This window comes from Stigmatopora argus, chromosome 4, assembly GCF_051989625.1.
Source record: "Stigmatopora argus isolate UIUO_Sarg chromosome 4, RoL_Sarg_1.0, whole genome shotgun sequence".
NCBI classification, from domain to species: Eukaryota; Metazoa; Chordata; class Actinopteri; order Syngnathiformes; family Syngnathidae; genus Stigmatopora; species Stigmatopora argus.
This window is the reverse complement of record NC_135390.1, coordinates 18,112,168-18,130,661: the sequence shown is the minus strand read 5'-3', so window position 1 is coordinate 18,130,661 and position 18,494 is coordinate 18,112,168. Positions and strand designations below refer to the sequence as shown.

At 41.7% G+C, this 18,494-nt stretch overlaps 3 protein-coding genes across 4 annotated transcripts; 2 read left to right on the top strand and 1 right to left on the bottom strand.

The window, feature by feature from the left end:
- Positions 1-267: 267 nt before the first annotated feature.
- ndufa3 (NADH:ubiquinone oxidoreductase subunit A3) lies at positions 268-1,118 on the bottom strand. The gene is made up of 4 exons (XM_077598279.1): positions 1,041-1,118; positions 707-781; positions 562-639; positions 268-431 (listed from the first exon to the last, which is right to left on the bottom strand). The coding sequence occupies exons 1-4, from the start codon at positions 1,096-1,098 to the stop codon at positions 340-342; spliced, it is 303 nt and encodes a 100-aa protein (XP_077454405.1). The 5' UTR covers positions 1,099-1,118; the 3' UTR covers positions 268-339.
- On the top strand, positions 1,096-3,289 carry tfpt (TCF3 (E2A) fusion partner). 2 transcript variants are annotated; one of them, XM_077598277.1, is made up of 7 exons: positions 1,096-1,317; positions 2,177-2,298; positions 2,384-2,506; positions 2,583-2,653; positions 2,732-2,801; positions 2,925-3,083; positions 3,179-3,289. In XM_077598277.1, exons 2-7 carry the CDS (start codon positions 2,200-2,202, stop codon positions 3,251-3,253), a joined length of 597 nt encoding a protein of 198 aa, XP_077454403.1. In that variant the 5' UTR covers positions 1,096-1,317; positions 2,177-2,199; the 3' UTR covers positions 3,254-3,289. The 2 variants fall into 2 exon arrangements, with proteins under 2 accessions (XP_077454403.1, XP_077454402.1); XM_077598276.1 differs by having other exon boundaries at positions 1,097-1,317; positions 2,197-2,298.
- Positions 3,290-3,318: 29 nt separating this feature from the next.
- On the top strand, positions 3,319-18,131 carry cnot3a (CCR4-NOT transcription complex, subunit 3a). The gene is made up of 18 exons (XM_077598274.1): positions 3,319-3,468; positions 5,106-5,176; positions 5,319-5,386; positions 5,470-5,544; positions 6,383-6,472; positions 6,549-6,677; positions 6,754-6,849; positions 6,936-7,155; positions 8,268-8,401; positions 8,575-8,631; positions 10,178-11,084; positions 11,171-11,276; positions 11,346-11,487; positions 12,168-12,267; positions 12,349-12,544; positions 12,656-12,788; positions 12,867-12,992; positions 17,270-18,131. Exons 1-18 carry the CDS (start codon positions 3,449-3,451, stop codon positions 17,366-17,368), a joined length of 2,769 nt encoding a protein of 922 aa, XP_077454400.1. The 5' UTR covers positions 3,319-3,448; the 3' UTR covers positions 17,369-18,131.
- The last annotated feature ends 363 nt before the right edge of the window (positions 18,132-18,494 follow it).

Genomic DNA, 18,494 nt, shown 5'->3' with positions numbered 1-18,494 from the left:
TGTCCCCTGTGCATTTTGCATTTTAAATCAATTTAAGTCTTTTAATGTGAGACATCGGTCCTAGTTGGATTTAGCCTATTTACTCAAATAAAGCTCACGCGAAAAAATGAATTCATTTCGTAATTTTAATCCGCTTGAAGTTTGGTCGGCGGGATCTCGGAAATATTGGGAGATTTCAGGGGATAAAACAAAAGAGTCCAAATCTAAACTCATTGTTCCTTAATCCTTTTTTTGTCTGACGTGCAAATCACACAGAACGAGGCCATGTTGAATTAAATAAACAATCTTTACTGTGGGACATTGGAAATTACAGACGGGGAAATGAGAGAGAATGTGGATTTAAAAGTTTTTGAGCCATGCCAGCCTGTCTCCCCGTTGTTCGCACGGATGCGCTGGAACGTCGGGCAGGTTTCCGTCATCTCGCAAAGGAACTGCCGAGGAGAAAGAAATTAAAAATACATACTGGGAGGAATACATAAATGGCTGCATTCACAATGCAAATGGCATTTTTTTAAACAATATTTAAACCATAAATGGAAAGGTTCACACATCAGACCTTACCTGGGTAAGTGTATGGTGTTGCCGCGTTGATCATTCCAGAATACTTTGTCATTGGACTAATAAATGGAAGCACAATACCTGAAAAATAATTAATTATTAGGTAAAAGTAAAAGTGAACGTCTTGTCTTGCATGCGGTTAACTCACCTGTTAGTCCAATAGCGAATGACACAAAGATGACAGGCTCCTTATTCCACGCATTTTTCAAAAAGGCTCCAACTGCTGTCGAAAGACAACCATAAATAATTTTAAACATGTCATTTTTCTTAAAAGTAGTACATCCATGGAAAAGCTAACTAGTTAGCCGAAGACCCAAGGTCATACTTTGGTTTAAACCAAATGGTGATATCAATTCTTCACACAAAATAGCATAATCTTAACTTTTAACCATGAATTTCGTAGCATTCGGATTTATTTTTAGGATTAAGAATGTTTATTTCAAATAATTTTAGCCTTGTCGATGAAGACAGGATCAACTAACCTGCCATCTTGGTTCGTGGCGTAGCTCCGACGTAAAGGCTCGTGGGAAATGTAGTCATGCTATTGTTGTGACGTTTAATTCGTGCGCCAGCTGCATGTAAACAGTAGTGAAAGGAGGCGAAATGAGCACGCGCTTTATTGCTAGTTTATTTACTCTTTTGTGTTTATAAACCAAACAAGACTCGTGGGAATATATGAACTAACTGTTTTAGAGTTTTTTTCTTACTATGTTTATTTCGTAGCTTTTGAAGATTTGAGGACTTTCGACTGGAATTCATGTAAGTACGGTTTACAACATCTAATTCTCCTAAACATAGCGTATTGCCAATGAGACTTCACATTTTTCTTTATCTATCACTTCTAATAATATTGAGAGTGTTAACAAAAGAGAGACTGCGCACTTAAATGACCAAAAATGATTTTATTAGTAAGGAGGATTGGGGTCATTTCTTTATGCCTTCCCTCCCAACCCTTAAAATATCACGTGCCGAACGAGTAATATGTTGTTCTTATTTGGCTCTTTTCGTTATGTTTCTGATTTTCACTTTAGAAGTTATGGAAGGCAACACTATAAATGAAATCCATGTGAATAGTCAGTTGCTCAAAATGCAAATGTTCTTATAATCATGAGAATGAAGAAAACATTTAAACCAAAACAAAAAATGACCCAGTTTATGAGCACAGCCATTTTGTGTCAGTTGCACCCACATCCGTGTACACTGATAGATTGAAGCACAAATGCATGTGATTATTCGTATTGATGGTGTCACCAAGATGGGTGGGCAATCTGGAACATGATTTGATTGGCTGAAATAATACCAGCGTTGATACATTTTCTACCCTACTGTCCAGTTGCCACTTACTGGAAATATTGTCTTTTATTTACATTTTTCTCCACCAGAAATGCCTTATTTTAATGTATAAAATATTTCGATGTCTTTAAGTGATACTGATAATGATTATTAATTCTTCTGCTGCAAATTTAAATGAGTTAACCGCTAGTATAGCCGTCATATGTTTATTTGCAGCCAGCCTCCTACTTCAAATTTGGATGCTTATCTTGTAGTCAATGACAGCCAATAAATTAAACAATATTGTTTCCACTGGGATGCGTTTTCAAAAGAATTTCCCTCTAAGACACCATTATCGTCTTTCAGACAATGGAAGATTTCTCTGGCTTGGCCCTGCCCCCTCTTTTTGGGGGTCACATCCTTGAAGCAGAACTGGAGCCAGGTGGGGTGGAGCTAGGACCCGGGGAGGTAATTTTTAAAATATTATTTACTCTGTTATTAAAACAAAAAAAAGTCAAACTTATTAGGGAATTTGCTTGCTGTGTGTCTACAGGTGGAATTAGGCCCTGGAGGTGATGAAATTCTGGAGAGCGCCGCCCCAGAGGATGAAGAAAGAAGAGTGCTTGATAAGAGGAAATTTCTGGCACTGAACAGACGTTGCAAAGAAATTGAGCAGGTTGTGTGGTGTTTATCTCCAGCTATTGGAATTAGTCTAATATATTTTTCCTTGATTGTCATCTTCATAAATTCAGGTCAATCAGAAGATCCTTGGGCGCCTTCACCAAGTCCAGAGGTTGACTCGACGTTTAAAGAAAGAGAGACGGTAAAAAAATATGTTTGTCTTCATCTACGTCATTGCGTAATGTTTCAAGCATTATGTATATATTTCATTTTTTTATAGGTTCCTAATGAAAACCCTTGATGCTCACGGAGACGACTACAGGAACGCTCAGCTAACCATGCTGCTGGAGGTCAGCTGTAAAACTGGACTTTGCTTGTATCAAACTCAATTTGACACATTTTTTTTAGGAATATTTGAATGTACTGAGAAAAAGAAGAAGAAAAATCTAATATTTTTCCAAAACGTGCTCCAGGATGACCCCGAAGCTCCTTCGGCAATGGTGTCCGGAGTGGCGGAGGATCGTCTTAACGGCGTGTCAGGCTCCGCCCCTTCTCCTGCTTTTCACCATCCCTCGGGGCCCAAAAGGAGAAAACACGTGACGCCGAAGCAAGAGAAGGACAAAGACCTCCAAGTAGGGATGCAACAAAGTTTTCTATATGATTTCTATCACAGAATTTGAACTGTATGGGTGCGTTTAAGAATGATAGAACTGCTTTTTCTTCCCAGAATGAAGCAGACATGCCGGTGATGTCGGACTCGCAGTTTGGAGAAATGCCCAGCCCGACTTCGCTATCCCATTGAACGTTGTATAGACGCATTAATAAATACATAAATGTACAGCTTCGAGGCTAAAGTGTGAAGAAACTTGGAAAAATTAGGGCGACATCTAGTATTTTCTACTGTTTTAATACTTGGTGTTCTCTTAAAAATAGCTCAAATTAACCATCTAGTTCCAATTGACGGCGATAGACGTCCAATTCATTCGGACGAGATGAGATGGCGGCGATTATCCATCAGTAAGTAATGATTAAATAGTTTACATTTTCTGTATGTCGGTATTGGCGGATTTGATGAGTTATTATTATGTTATTTATTATGTTAAACAATTGCTTTTTTATGTCAATCACCATTATAGTGAGTAAAATGCAGTGATTCTCAAAGTATATTTAGTGCTTCTGTTTCGAGAAACGTTAAATAAATAGTTTTTTTTTTAAATCCCCCACGTACGTGTTCAGCGAATTGAACCCCTAAGTTTTTTTTATTTTTTTTATTTCTTAACTCATTCACTGCCAGTGATCATGTTTCAATGCCAGTGATGCCCAATCCATATTGACTGTTTGAAATAATCTAGCAAATTTGCCAATGTATCAAATCACTTTATCAGATTAATCTTAATCTTGAAGTCATTCATTGCTCATGATGATGTTTCAATATCATTGAGGATCGGTCGATCGCTTCCAGCCTATCCAGTCCAATTGGATTGGACGTCTATCGCTGTCAAATGCAGCTAAAATAATAATCGGATAATAATCGGACATATCACGGTCATAACACCATGCACGGTTTGAATATTGACAAACATTTGATTGGCTAAAATAGTATTGGCATTGACAAGATGTCTGCCTGCATTTTTGGTGGATATTTCCCTGAAATACTTCCCCTAACTTGTATTGGTTTTCAATTTTTTCAACAGTTTAAACAAGATTATTTCTGGTAAGATGGACATGTTAAAAAGAGCAGTTTTTTCCTTTATGGACATTATTGTGAATTTTGGTTGTTTAAATCCAGACGAGGACAAAAAACGTCCAATTAGTGCGCGTGTACGCGGGGTCATTATTTATCAAACAGAAAGCGGAAGTTCGTCATTGACTGACATCCAGTTTATCCAATCACGGGGCGTGAATTCGATTAAGGCGGGCTACTCGTGCGGAGGTGGGATTTTTTTTTTCTAGCCACCGTCCATCTTCACTGAGCTTCATCCCAGTGAACGAGCTTGTCGAAAAGAAAACACAATTCGGAAGTAAAGAAGACTTTCTGGAATAAGTTTTGGCTGTTATTGAAAAAAGAAAAACGAAAGCCCATGTTATAGGTAAATGTCGTAAAAAAACAACCAAAAAGGAAAATAATGTGACTTGGTGGTCGCCTCGACCCAGTTTCCCTTTTTCTTAAATGTGGCTAGCCGAGCTGCTAGTTAGCATTTTCTGCTTTAGCCAAATTAGCGAGCAGCTTTTGAACGCTTCGTGAAATATTGCGCATTTCACCACGCAGAACCACTGTACTAAAGCTACGCACAAAATAATGCATGAATGCGATGTTCATACACCGTAATGCATCGCGCCGCTTCTTCCAAAGCGAGCTCGACGATCTTAGCAGCTGGTTAGCACTAACGTTAGCCGACTAGCCGCTAACCATATCTGTCAGAATGTGGCTAAATCTAAAATTGTATGCTGATACTTGGAGAACCGGCGAGTGTAGTAGTTGTTTTTTTGAATGTCCATTGAAATGTGCGCAGTTAACGTGTTCGGAACTCGAATTAACGTCGGTGAGAAAACGGTGCAAGCAGGGCTGATGAATTAATTGTGTTCGGTTTGATGCTGTGAGGCTGTGAGGGTTCTGGCTTTACATCTCTCCGCACACTTTGCTCCTCACACAGCCAACTTTGTGACAGACGGAATGTGGACATCGTCGTAGTCAGAGCCATGGCTGACAAAAGAAAACTTCAAGGTAGGGAACTGAAAACTGCTTGGAATTCCCAGCTTTCGTTTCCTAACCCGCACAAAGTTGGGGCACATTGTTACAAAATGTTACGTTGCGTGCGTTAAAAATGTGCTGCACGTGGATTCAAAAGTTGTTCTTCCTCACGCAGGTGAGATTGACCGATGTTTGAAAAAAGTAGCTGAAGGTGTAGAGCAGTTTGAAGACATTTGGCAAAAGGTGAGAAGTGATTTTTTTGTGCTTCTTGTGACTGGTAGACAAGAAAAATGGGTAATAGAGATTATGTTTTGTCTGTATTTCAGCTTCACAATGCGGCCAATGCCAACCAGAAGGAAAAATATGAAGCTGACCTTAAGAAAGAGATTAAAAAACTACAGGTATGGCACCATCAGTGATTTGGACTATTTACACTACTGTATATTTGGTACACGGTCGATTGGTCGCCGCTCTTTTGGTCGCCCGTAAGGTTATTGATAATTACCATTTAAATGGTTACTCAAATTCCCTAAATACAAACTGAATTACTATTTAGTCATACTTAATGCCCTATTAATTATTAGGCTAAAGAAAAGCTCCAAATTTCCCGGACTTTTATTGTTTTTTGTTGGAGAACTTGTTAAGACCCTGACGGACGTAGCTTCTTAAAGGGACAACGCATGTACATACAAACTTCTACACTCACAAGTCGGCTCAGTGAAACTGCTCATGGCCATTGTTGGCTTTTATTGATGCGTAGACCATGGTGTTTTACCTTGTTTTGTCGCCGGTCTTTTGGTTGCCCGTTGTCGGGGTCCGGGCGACCAAAAGACGGCGACCAATCGACCGCACACGGTATATTTATATCGCCTAAACGTTAGTAAAACATGTATCGTCATGATTTTCATTTGTCGGTCTATTTGCACAATGTATTATCAATGTCAATTATATTTGACTCTAAAGTGCTTTTGGATGTCATTAATCTACTTGAATGAGGTTTTTCATAAATTCCCACACAACAAAAACGGTGCCTAAAAAACAACCCGTAAATTAAATATTGTGAATTATCAGGTGAATAGTCATTTCCCAATCCGATACTGCTATTTTGGGAGTATCGAATAATAATACAAATACTATATTGACAACGATGGATTTACCGTTCACAACGTATTGGACGTCTATCACCGTCATTCATTAATTTTTTCCCCATTTTTTTTTTTTATTCTTTTTTTTTTGCAGCGACTGAGAGATCAGATAAAAACATGGGTGGCCTCCAACGAAATCAAAGACAAACGGCAGCTAGTGGAGAACCGCAAACTCATCGAGACGGTACGCCGCCCGCCATTCCGTCCCACGCTAATCGCTCGATTCCCGAATCGCTCACTCGCGTTGTCGCACCCTTCAGCAAATGGAGCGGTTCAAGGTGGTGGAGCGGGAAACAAAAACGAAAGCCTACTCCAAAGAAGGCTTGGGCCTCGCGCAGAAAGTGGATCCGGCTCAGAGGGAAAAGGAGGAAACGGGACAGTGGCTAACAGTACGACGCTCGCTCTCCGTTCTCTTTTTATCGTGCCAAAATACTGTTAAACCTAACAACTCTTTCCCATCGCCAGAACACGATAGACACGCTAAATATGCAGGTGGATCAGTTCGAAAGCGAAGTGGAGTCACTTTCGGTCCAAACCAGAAAGAAAAAGGGGGATAAAGAGGTGAAGTCATTTCTAGTTTTTCCCCTCCAAACATGTTAAAAGCTTTCTCGATTCTTATTTCCAATTGAAATCTTTGCGTCGTGCAGAAACAAGATCGAATCGAGGAACTCAAGCGCTTGATCGAGAGGCACCGGTATCACATCCGCATGCTGGAGACCATCTTACGAATGCTGGACAATGACTCGGTGCCGGTGGACGCCATTCAGAAGATCAAAGACGACGTGGATTACTACATCGATTCGTCGCAAGACCCCGATTTCGAGGAAAACGAGTTTCTCTACGACGACTTAGACTTGGAAGACATCCGTGAGTACAGTTCCTTGGCTTTTTATCCCTACGGGACATCCCGGCTTTGGGTTTTTACCGTCCTTTCTAATATGAAATGGAAGCGGTGATTACATTTAGGGCTCCAGGGGTCAAAGGTAACATGAATGAAAAAAATGAAATTTGTACACAGTCGTACCTCTACTTACGAAATTAATTGGTTCCAAAACTTTTTTCGTAACTTGAATATTTCGTAAGTGCAGCAGTGCTTTATATGTAAATTCCGTCATTTGTCCCACAGTCCTCGAAGTACAGTACAGTAAGGAAGAAGCTAACGTTAGCTCACCAACACATGCACATAAACACACATATAAACAACTTTAAATGATGAATTGAAATAATGTCAGCATTAAATACAACTCAAAAGAGTTGCCTCGCAATATCCGACAATTGTACGCCACTTTCTTATCTTCTGTTTTTAGATGCCCGTTTATTCATTTCATTCAGTCCAATAATTTTAAATAAAGAACAGTGTGACGACAAACGGCGGTCCAAAGAGTTCTGTTCTGAGAGGCTCCAACTGGAAGTAAACAAGGCCGCTATAGTGTTACCAGGACAATTTCAAAATAAAATGACGGATACAGCAAATGCATTTACATTCAGAGGAATTTCGTAACCTGAAAATTTCGTACCTAGAGGCATGCGTGAGTAGAGGTACGGCTGTATTTGTATACAAGACAAATCAGAATCAGTTTAAAGGTTTATCGAACTTTCTGGATGTCTTTGTAAAATGAAACAGAAAAGATGATGACATTTGGGTGCAATATGGCAAAATGGGGAATTGGTATGTTTGTGGGAAAGATAACTCTGGAACAAAGATTTTTTTTTCGTAATTAGGGTTATTTGTCAGGTGAAGGAAAACTAGATGAACAATTTGAGAAAGCTTCCAAATTCAAATAATGTCCATATTTGGTCATTCCTAAGTCAAGTATATTTGACCTTTCTCTGCATGCCCATAATGTCATTAGATTAAATTTGACCCTGTCATACATAAGCTCCGCCTCCCGTGGGTTTCACCTACCTACGGAGGTCCAAATCAAAACGCTGGAATCTCCCGAGCTTTATTTCTTACGACCGCTTCCGTTTTCTCCAAGCTGCAGCACTCGTGGCCACGTCGCCGTCGGGTCAAGGCAACATGGAAGACGAGATGTACCTCCACTCGAGCAGCACTCCCACGTCCACCACCTCGTCGTCGCCCATCCCCCCGTCGCCGGCCACCTGCGCCGCCGTAAGTCGCCTCACCGCTCTCCTTTTTCCGTGACCTCCCGGCCGGCCCTTTGCCCTCCTCACCCTGGCCCTCGAGCCAAAAGTGGCGGTCCTCCCAATCCACCGGCTCGTGTGCTGACTCACCCTTTTCCCCGAAAAAAGTGGATTGTCACATGAAGGTATCTCCTCCCGTAGGAGAACTCAGAGGACGATAAGAAAAGGGGACGGTCGACAGACAGTGAAGTTAGTCAGGTGAGAGGCTCTCATCTGTGCTGTGTGGCTAGATGAACAGTTTAGTGGCACCTTCTTCAGCCTTGGTCCTGAGGAGTGCGTTTCCGTGGGTGACGAGCGCTTTTTATTATTATTTTTGTTTCTGCTCTGTGGGACCACGGCTGGGGACTTCTGGTTTTGGTTGTCTCATCTTCCGCTTACGTCGGGGCTCTCGATTTCTCGCCGCCCCGAAATGCGCCGGCGAGTACACGGATGTTTTGGAAAAAGACGCAAAACACGCACGGCGGGATTTTAAGGGATGCATACCTGTCAACCTCTGCCGATAACTGCCCTTATAAATGATTATGATTCCCCTTACAAACCCCCAAAAAACCTTACAAACACCGTACACGTACGGTGTTTGTAAGGTTTTTTGGGGGTTTGTAAGGGGAATCATAATCATTTATAAGGGCAGTTATCGGCAGAGGTTGACAGGTATGGGAATGGGTCGATGGATTGGACGTCCGTCAGAGTTCGCGGAGGTGGAAAATGTGGCCAATCGAACTCCAGTTTTTTACGCCGGATCGTACGTATATTTGTAAAGGGGAGTTGCGCTAGTTTTCAGTTCACATTTTTTCAAATATCTCTTAATATATTTTTACTAGTTGGGAATGTGTCGTATTGTTTTTGGTGGGAGAAAAAGTAGAGATGGAGAAAGTGCTTTGTTTTGCATAGTTGTGTGATAACGTCAGCCTAAAACCAGCAGAAAATGTAAAGCTAGGTGCGCTTCCAATAGTTTTTGGCAAAGTAAAAACCATGTTTCAAATGATTTTTTTTTTCGTGTTTAGTTAAGTATAATTGCAACTCAAGTGCGTTCGTTCCCGTTAAATCTCGCTTTCCGAAAAAAAAGCACCGTTACTGCCCCGTGAAATTTTGACAGAGGGAAGATGGACGCCCAAAAACCTGTGTTGTGTGTGTGGACGTGGTTTGGTTTGTCACCTGCTGTGCTGTTCAAATCAGGGAAAAATGGCTTTCTAGTGTGTTATTCACAATTTTGGTGCTTTGATTTGCAGCTTTTCCTTGTGAATTTTTGGGCTTGCTAATATTGACCAATAATGGAAACCGCTATTTCTCACTGGGTTACTATTGCCGTCGATGGGGCACTTCAACGTCAAATTTTCCCCTTTTGACTCACCAGCGCCGCCCATATTCTGCGAGAAAAGTTAATAGTTGATTTGCCGTTTGTGTTTTGTGTTTCTTTGCAAGAATTAACGATTGAAAAACACTAACCACTATTTGAAAAGCAATAGAGAATAGCAAGCTTTTATTTCTGTACACGTCACTTGGATGACAAAATCTGAAAATTCCCGGATTTTGCCAGCCCTGCTATCCCATACGAACGCGATATCAATATTTAAGAAAAATAACCACCCGTACTTTTCTCTTGACTTATTTGGCGGCAAACCATCCCGTTCCAAAACTCCGTGTACACGCCGGCGCGCGCACGGCACAGCGAATATTCCGCGACGGCGTCCTCATTGCTTTGTGTTTTCTTCTTCTTCTCTCCGTGGCGCTTTTGGGCTTCCAGTCGCCGGTCAAGAACGGCACGCCCTCCCTGCTCTCCTCCTTCTCCTCCTCCTCCACGTCGGGCTCGTCCTCCTCCTCGTCCCTGGTCTCCATGGCCAGCGTGGTGGGCGGCGTCCCGGTGGTCCCCACCAGCAGCGGCCTGATCGGGAGCTTCAGCAGCGCCGTGCAGCAACACCAGCAGCACCAACAGCAACATCAACAGCAGCCGCATCTGCCGGCGTCGCAGCAACAAGCCCCGGCCCAGAACGCGGCGCAGCAACAGCACCCGCCCCTGTCCAAAGCCCCGGCACCCTCCAACAGCACCCCGAGCCCGCCCGGCAACCCGCTGCTCCCGGCGTCGGCCGTGCCGTCGCTGCCCGCGCCCAGCGCGCCCATGTCGTCCCCCGCCGCTTCTCTGCCTCAACCCTCGTCCGGGTCCGCGCCCGGTCTGGGACTCGGACTCGGATTGGCTTTGGGCAAAAGCGGCATGGCGGGGAGCGCCGCCGCCGCTCAAATGTCGGCGCTGGGTCTAGGCGTCCACTCGGCATCTCTGAATACCATGGCGGGGCTCATGTCGGGCTCCACGCCGGCCCCCTACGCGCAAGCGGCGGCGGGCGGCTTGGGCCTGAGCGGCAACTCGGCGTCCGTCGTCTCCACGGACGGCGGCGCCCCCGTCATCGGCGCCTCCTCCAACGGGGCGGCCACGGCGCTCGGCCTGCTGGGATCCGGACACGGCTCGCTGAGCGGCGGCATCCTGGGCCTGGTGTCCGGGCAGGGCGCCTCGCCCGCCGGCTCCCAGGCGCCGCCCGGTTCCGTCGGCGCCTCGCCGGGAGCCGTCGGCATGATGGGGGGCAACGGCGGCGGCGTGGGGATGATCGGCAACGCGCCCGCGCGGCCCCCCAGCGGACTCAAGCAGAACGGGAGCACAAGTACGTGGAATGTCACTTGTTTTGTCACTGCTGCATTGGCGGGATCTAAAATCTAAAGACATTTTCCTCCACTCCTTTGGGTTTAGGTTACAGTGCGGTGGTGGCGGAAAGTTCGACGGAATCGGCCCTCAGCACCCCGAGCCAATCTCAAAGCAGCCAGCCGTCGTCCCTCAGTTCTTCTGCCAGTCAGCCGTAAGTCCGCCTTCCGTTATTCCGCCCGCCGCCCCAAAATACACCCTTGACGATTTGCCGCCCGCCCAGGTTGGACAACGGCCCCAGTTTAATCAGCTCCATCACCCTACCGCCCAGCTCGCCGTCGCCTTCTTTCTCGGACAGCACACCCGGCGGAGGGAGCCTGCTCAACGGGCCGCACTCCTACGCGCAAGCCTCTGAAGGCCTCAAGGTGAGCCGCGAATTACGGGGTGCCGCGCCACTTCAGTTGATTGGCATTTTAAATGAATAATTTGATTTATGCGTAAACTGTGTAAAAACTTCGGAATGAAAGTAGAACTGGCGTTGAGTGTATTTCTGATTGAGCATTTATAAATATCTTATATCGCACATTGCTTGAATTTGGTGTCCTATAATGGGGTATGTTAATGTACATTAACGTCACCATATACATGATAGATACAATGATCAAATTGGCTGTAGATGTTTCTTCGTGAGGCTTTCCTATCATCTAAATGTTGGCTTTTAGTAAGAAAAAAAATGAAGGATATATTATTCCCATCAATTCAAATTTTAGTTATCGCTTTTTTCAGAGTTTTATTGGGTTAAACTCAAATGATGTAAAAGAACATACCTGAAATACTTTTTTTTCGACCAGGATGGAACTATACATCAATGATTGTGACTTTAATATAGTGTATTTTCCCACCCACAAGGCAGACTTTTCTTTTAATACTTTATTCTGTGACTTACACTCAAGTTCGACTTGTACAACATCATAATATAAATTTTGATGTGGGGAAAGGACAGGAGAGAAAAGAATGAAAATAGATACAAAACAGCGGACTTTGATCTTGTGGAAATCTTGTCGGGCGGCGCCCCTGCTCTAACCTTGCGCTTCTTTGCGGTCAGGCTCCCGAGCCTCTCATCTCCCTGAAGGCCATGGCGGAGAGGGCGGCCCTGGGTTCGGGCCTCGACGGCGAGATCCCCAACTTGCACCTAACCGAGCGAGGTCAGTAGCCTGTTAGCCGCCGCCGTCTCTCGCCGTGAACGTGTTTTTAAAACGTGTACATTGCTACCAATGCATCCGCAGACATCTTCTCGTCGTCCGCCGCGCCCGGCACGCCCGCCGCCCCGCAGCCGTCCGTGTCCGAGGTCAGCATCCCGCCGTCGCTGGGCGTCTGCCCCTTGGGACCCACCCCCCTGCCCAAAGACCAGCTGTACCAGCAGGCCATGCAAGAGTCGGCGTGGACGCACATGCCGCACCCGTCGGACTCGGAGAGGATCAGGCGAGATCTCGAGGGGAACGTGGGGGGAGGAAATTTAAAAAAAAAAAAAAGAAGCAACATTTCTTTTTTTGGTCCGGGTCTCATTTGTCCTTTGCGTTCTCACGTTTGTAGGCAATACCTGATGAGGAACCCGTGCCCCACGTTGCCCTTCCATTACCAGATGCCGCCACATCACTCGGACTCCATTGAGTTCTACCAGCGATTGTCCACGGAAACGCTCTTCTTCATCTTCTACTACCTGGAGGTGAGCGCGGTCCAAAAGGACCTCCTTCGGTCGGGACTGGGATGAATTGTATGTAACCTGGCGGTCGACCTCCTGCAGGGCACCAAGGCGCAGTATCTGTCCGCCAAAGCGCTGAAGAAGCAGTCGTGGAGGTTTCACACCAAGTACATGATGTGGTTCCAGAGACACGAGGAGCCCAAGACCATCACCGACGAGTTCGAACAGGTACCAAACGTGCACCACCCAAATTCAAGTGCAAATCTACATAGTCAAACAAGAGCGATGTCAGGACGCATAAGTGTTTTTGCGAGACAGGATTTTATTCAATCAACCAAGACAACAGTTATCAACAAATCTGGCATCGTAAGTGTCGTCATTTTATACCTCGATTTAGCGGAAGCCTTATTGGTTGAACTCTTCATAAAAATAACAAAAAAACGCTTTGGAGATCCTTTGTCTCAATCCAAACAAATAAATGAAACTTGGTATACGGGATATCATGTGTGTGTGTATATATATATACATACACACATACATACTCCTCTTACTTTTCTATTCGTTCCGAATTCCCGTATATGTATACATACGTACACGCGCGCGTATACACACACGCGTAAGTGTATACGCGCGCGCGTACACATACGTGTGTATACGCGCGCATACACATACATACGTATGTATGTGTACGCGCGCGTACACATGCATACGTATGTATGTATACGCGCGCGTACACATATGTATGTATGTTTACGCACGCGTACACATACGTATGTATACGGGCACGTACACATACGTATGTATGTATACATACATATGTATGTATACATACATATGTATGTATACATACGTGCGTATGTATACATACGTACGTATGTGTACGCGCGCGTATACATACATACGTATGTATACATATGTATGTATACATACATATGTATGTATACATACATATGTATGTATACATACATATGTATGTATACATACATATGTATGTATACATACATATGTATGTATACATACATATGTATGTATACATACATATGTATGTATACATACATACGTATGTATACATACATACGTATGTATACATACATACGTATGTATACATACATATGTATGTATACATACATATGTATGTATACATACGTATGTATACATACGTATGTATACATACATATGTATGTATACATACATATGTATGTATACATACATATGTATGTATACATACATATGTATACATACGTACGTATACATACGTACGTATACATACGTACGTATACATACGTACGTATACATACGTACGTATACATACGTACGTATACATACGTACGTATACATACGTACGTACGTATACGTATGTACGTATACGTACGTACGTACGTATACGTACGTACGTATACGTACGTACGTATGTATACGTACGTACGTATGTATACGTACGTATGTATACATACATATGTATGTATACATACATATGTATGTATACATACGTACGTATACATACGTACGTATGTATACATGCGTACGTATGTATACGTACGTATGTATACATACGTACGTATGTATACATACGTACGTATGTATGTATACATACATACGTATGTATACATACGTACGTATGTATACATACGTACGTATGTATACATACGTACGTACGTATACATACGTACGTACGTATGTATGTATACATACATATGTATGTATACATACATATGTATGTATACATACGTGCGTATGTATACATACGTACGTATGTGTACGCGCGCGTATACATACATACGTATGTATACATATGTATGTATACATACATATGTATGTATACATACATATGTATGTATACATACATATGTATGTATACATACATATGTATGTATACATACATATGTATGTATACATACATATGTATGTATACATACATATGTATGTATACATACATACGTATGTATACATACATATGTATGTATACATACATATGTATGTATACATACATATGTATGTATACATACATATGTATGTATACATACATATGTATGTATACATACATATGTATGTATACATACATATGTATGTATACATACATATGTATGTATACATACGTGCGTATGTATACATACGTACGTATGTGTACGCGCGCGTATACATACATACGTATGTATACATATGTATGTATACATACATATGTATGTATACATACATATGTATGTATACATACATATGTATGTATACATACATATGTATGTATACATACATATGTATGTATACATACATATGTATGTATACATACATATGTATGTATACATACATATGTATGTATACATACATATGTATGTATACATACGTATGTATACATACATACGTATGTATACATACATACGTATGTATACATACATATGTATGTATACATACATATGTATGTATACATACATATGTATGTATACATACATATGTATGTATACATACATATGTATGTATACATACATATGTATGTATACATACATATGTATGTATACATACATATGTATGTATACATACATATGTATGTATACATACATATGTATGTATACATACATATGTATGTATACATACATATGTATGTATACATACATATGTATGTATACATACATATGTATGTATACATACATACGTATGTATACATACATACGTATGTATACATACATATGTATGTATACATACATATGTATGTATACATACGTATGTATACATACGTATGTATACATACATATGTATGTATACATACATATGTATGTATACATACGTACGTATACATACGTACGTATACATACGTACGTATACATACGTACGTATACATACGTACGTATACATACGTACGTATACATACGTACGTATACATACGTACGTATACATACGTACGTATACATACGTACGTACGTATACGTATGTACGTATACGTACGTACGTACGTATACGTACGTACGTATACGTACGTACGTATGTATACGTACGTACGTATGTATACGTACGTACGTATGTATACGTACGTATGTATACATACATATGTATGTATACATACATATGTATGTATACATACGTACGTATACATACGTACGTATGTATACATGCGTACGTATGTATACGTACGTATGTATACATACGTACGTATGTATACATACGTACGTATGTATGTATACATACATACGTATGTATACATACGTACGTATGTATACATACGTACGTATGTATACATACGTACGTACGTATACATACGTACGTACGTATGTATGTATACGTACGTATGTATGTATACATACATACGTATGTATACATACGTACGTATGTATACATACGTACGTACGTATACATACATACGTACGTACGTATACATACATACGTACGTACGTATACATACATACGTACGTACGTATACATACATACGTACGTACGTATACATACATACGTACGTACGTATACATACATACGTACGTACGTATACATACATACGTACGTACGTATACATACATACGTACGTACGTATACATACATACGTACGTACGTATACATACGTATGTACGTATGTATACATACATACGTATGTATACATACGTATGTACGTATGTATACATACATACGTATGTATGTATACATACGTATGTATACATACATACATACGTATGTATACATACATACGTATGTATACATACATACATACGTATGTATACATACATACATACGTATGTATACATACATACATACGTATGTATGTATACATACATACATACATACATACATATGTATGTATACATACATACATACATACATATGTATGTATACATACATACATATGTATGTATACATACATACATATGTATGTATACATACATACATACATACATATGTATGTATACATACATATGTATGTATACATACATATGTATGTATACATACATATGTATGTATACATACATATGTATGTATACATACATATGTATGTATACATACATACATATGTGTACGCACGCGTATACATACATATGTATGTATACATACATATGTATGTATACATACATACGTATGTGTACGCACGCGTATACATACATACATACGTATGTGTACGCACGCGTATACATACATACATACGTATGTGTACGCACGCGTATACATACGTATGTATACATACGTATGAATGTATGTATACGTATGTATGTATACGCGCGCGTACACATACATACATATGTATACGCGCGCGTATACATACGTATGTATGTGTACGCGCGCGTATACATACATACGTATACGTATGTATACATACATACATACGTATACATACATTCATACGTATGTATACATATCTATATATAGATATAGATACGTATACATGTGTATATGTATATGCATGTATATGTATATATATACCTACATACATACATAAACACACAGTTAGTGGATTTCCGAACGAATAGAAAAGTAAGAGTAGTAACCCTGTGAATGGTCACTAACTTTGTTTCTCCTCGGCGTCCATCTCACAGGGCACTTACATTTACTTTGACTACGAGAAATGGGGCCAGCGGAAGAAGGAGGGCTTCACGTTCGAGTACAGGTACCTGGAAGACCGAGACTTGCAGTGACCGACGCCCGAGCCGGAGTACGCTTACAGACACAAATGTACTGCTGTCGACATTCCGAGACTGAACTCCAAAAACTGTGGATAGAGATTGTGATGTGTAGTAGAAACAACAACGACGACGACAAAAAAACTAAACTTAACGCTCTCCCGATCTTGAAAAAACTGAAATAATACGGAGAGCGGCGTCTGTATAAAACGTCGGCGTCTCCCGCAAAGTCCCCTCGTCGCACGTCTTGTGCCCGTTTGTGTGCGCACCGAGTACGTGGCATTAGGAACGCAGCCCCGCCCTCCCTTCAAATGCATGTTTATTATCGTTTCAGGCTTTTGTTTTTTTTTTCTTTGACAAAAAAAAACATTCTGTGTAAACACAAACCTGGACGCCATCCCCACCCCCTTTTTTTGTTTGTTTTTGATTCGACACGCGAACATTGTCAAGTAAACTGCCCTATATTCTATTTACTGTAACTTTCTGGTCTAGAGCGGGGAGCTACAGTGGACGTTTTAGTTACGGTGTTTAGGTTTGGCTTCGTTTTAAGACCCCGTCAATGCCTGTCATGGTCACTATTAGACATAGTGAGCGGTTATCAATAGTTTTATTGATATTGTTGTGGTCCAGTGAAAGGAAAACCGACGGAGAGCCACCACGGGGGCCTCTCCCTGTGACAGGGATAGCGTCCTTATCGGACTTGGATTAAATTGCTATGCAATTGAACTGGTCTCTGACTCCCTCTGTCTTTACCAATAAAGTGTGTTTTTAAGTTAAACCTCTCAAAAGTACTGCATCATTATTACGTCTTTGCGATGAACGTACGCACCGTGTACGTAGATTTTTACGCTTAGTTTCGGCATGTCGTGACGAGTGTGGGAGATTAACTGCAGCACCCTCATGCTCACAGGGTGGGATAAGAAATTTGACAGGTACTAATTTGTAAGCACAGGATAGAATAGAGCCGTCTTGTGGTGTAGTGGTTTACTCACCTGACTTTGGTGCGAGGAGGCGTGGGCTCGATTCCCGCCGGTGCCGATATGATTGGAGTGTGGATGGTCGTCTGTCTCTGTGTGCTCTATGACTGACTAGTGACCAGTCGAGGATGTAGTCTGCCTTTCGCCCGGAGACAGCTGGGTTA

Bases quoted from the DNA above. Each gene is read 5' to 3' on its own strand.
- cnot3a (XM_077598274.1), top strand. From the start codon at position 3,449: ATGGCGGCGATTATCCATCA. The intron at 8,632-10,177 runs GTGAGAGGCTCT...TTGGGCTTCCAG, and splicing joins CAGACAGTGAAGTTAGTCAG to TCGCCGGTCAAGAACGGCAC. The intron at 12,993-17,269 runs GTACCAAACGTG...TCCATCTCACAG, and splicing joins TCACCGACGAGTTCGAACAG to GGCACTTACATTTACTTTGA.
- tfpt (XM_077598277.1), top strand. From the start codon at position 2,200: ATGGAAGATTTCTCTGGCTTGGCCCTGCCCCCTCTTTTTGGGGGTCAC. The intron at 2,507-2,582 runs GTTGTGTGGTGT...TCATAAATTCAG, and splicing joins GTTGCAAAGAAATTGAGCAG to GTCAATCAGAAGATCCTTGG. The intron at 2,802-2,924 runs GTCAGCTGTAAA...AACGTGCTCCAG, and splicing joins AGCTAACCATGCTGCTGGAG to GATGACCCCGAAGCTCCTTC.
- ndufa3 (XM_077598279.1), bottom strand. From the start codon at position 1,098: ATGACTACATTTCCCACGAGCCTTTACGTCGGAGCTACGCCACGAACC. The intron at 782-1,040 runs GTTAGTTGATCC...GTCTTTCGACAG, and splicing joins GCCACGAACCAAGATGGCAG to CAGTTGGAGCCTTTTTGAAA. The intron at 432-561 runs GTAAGGTCTGAT...TCTCCTCGGCAG, and splicing joins AACACCATACACTTACCCAG to TTCCTTTGCGAGATGACGGA.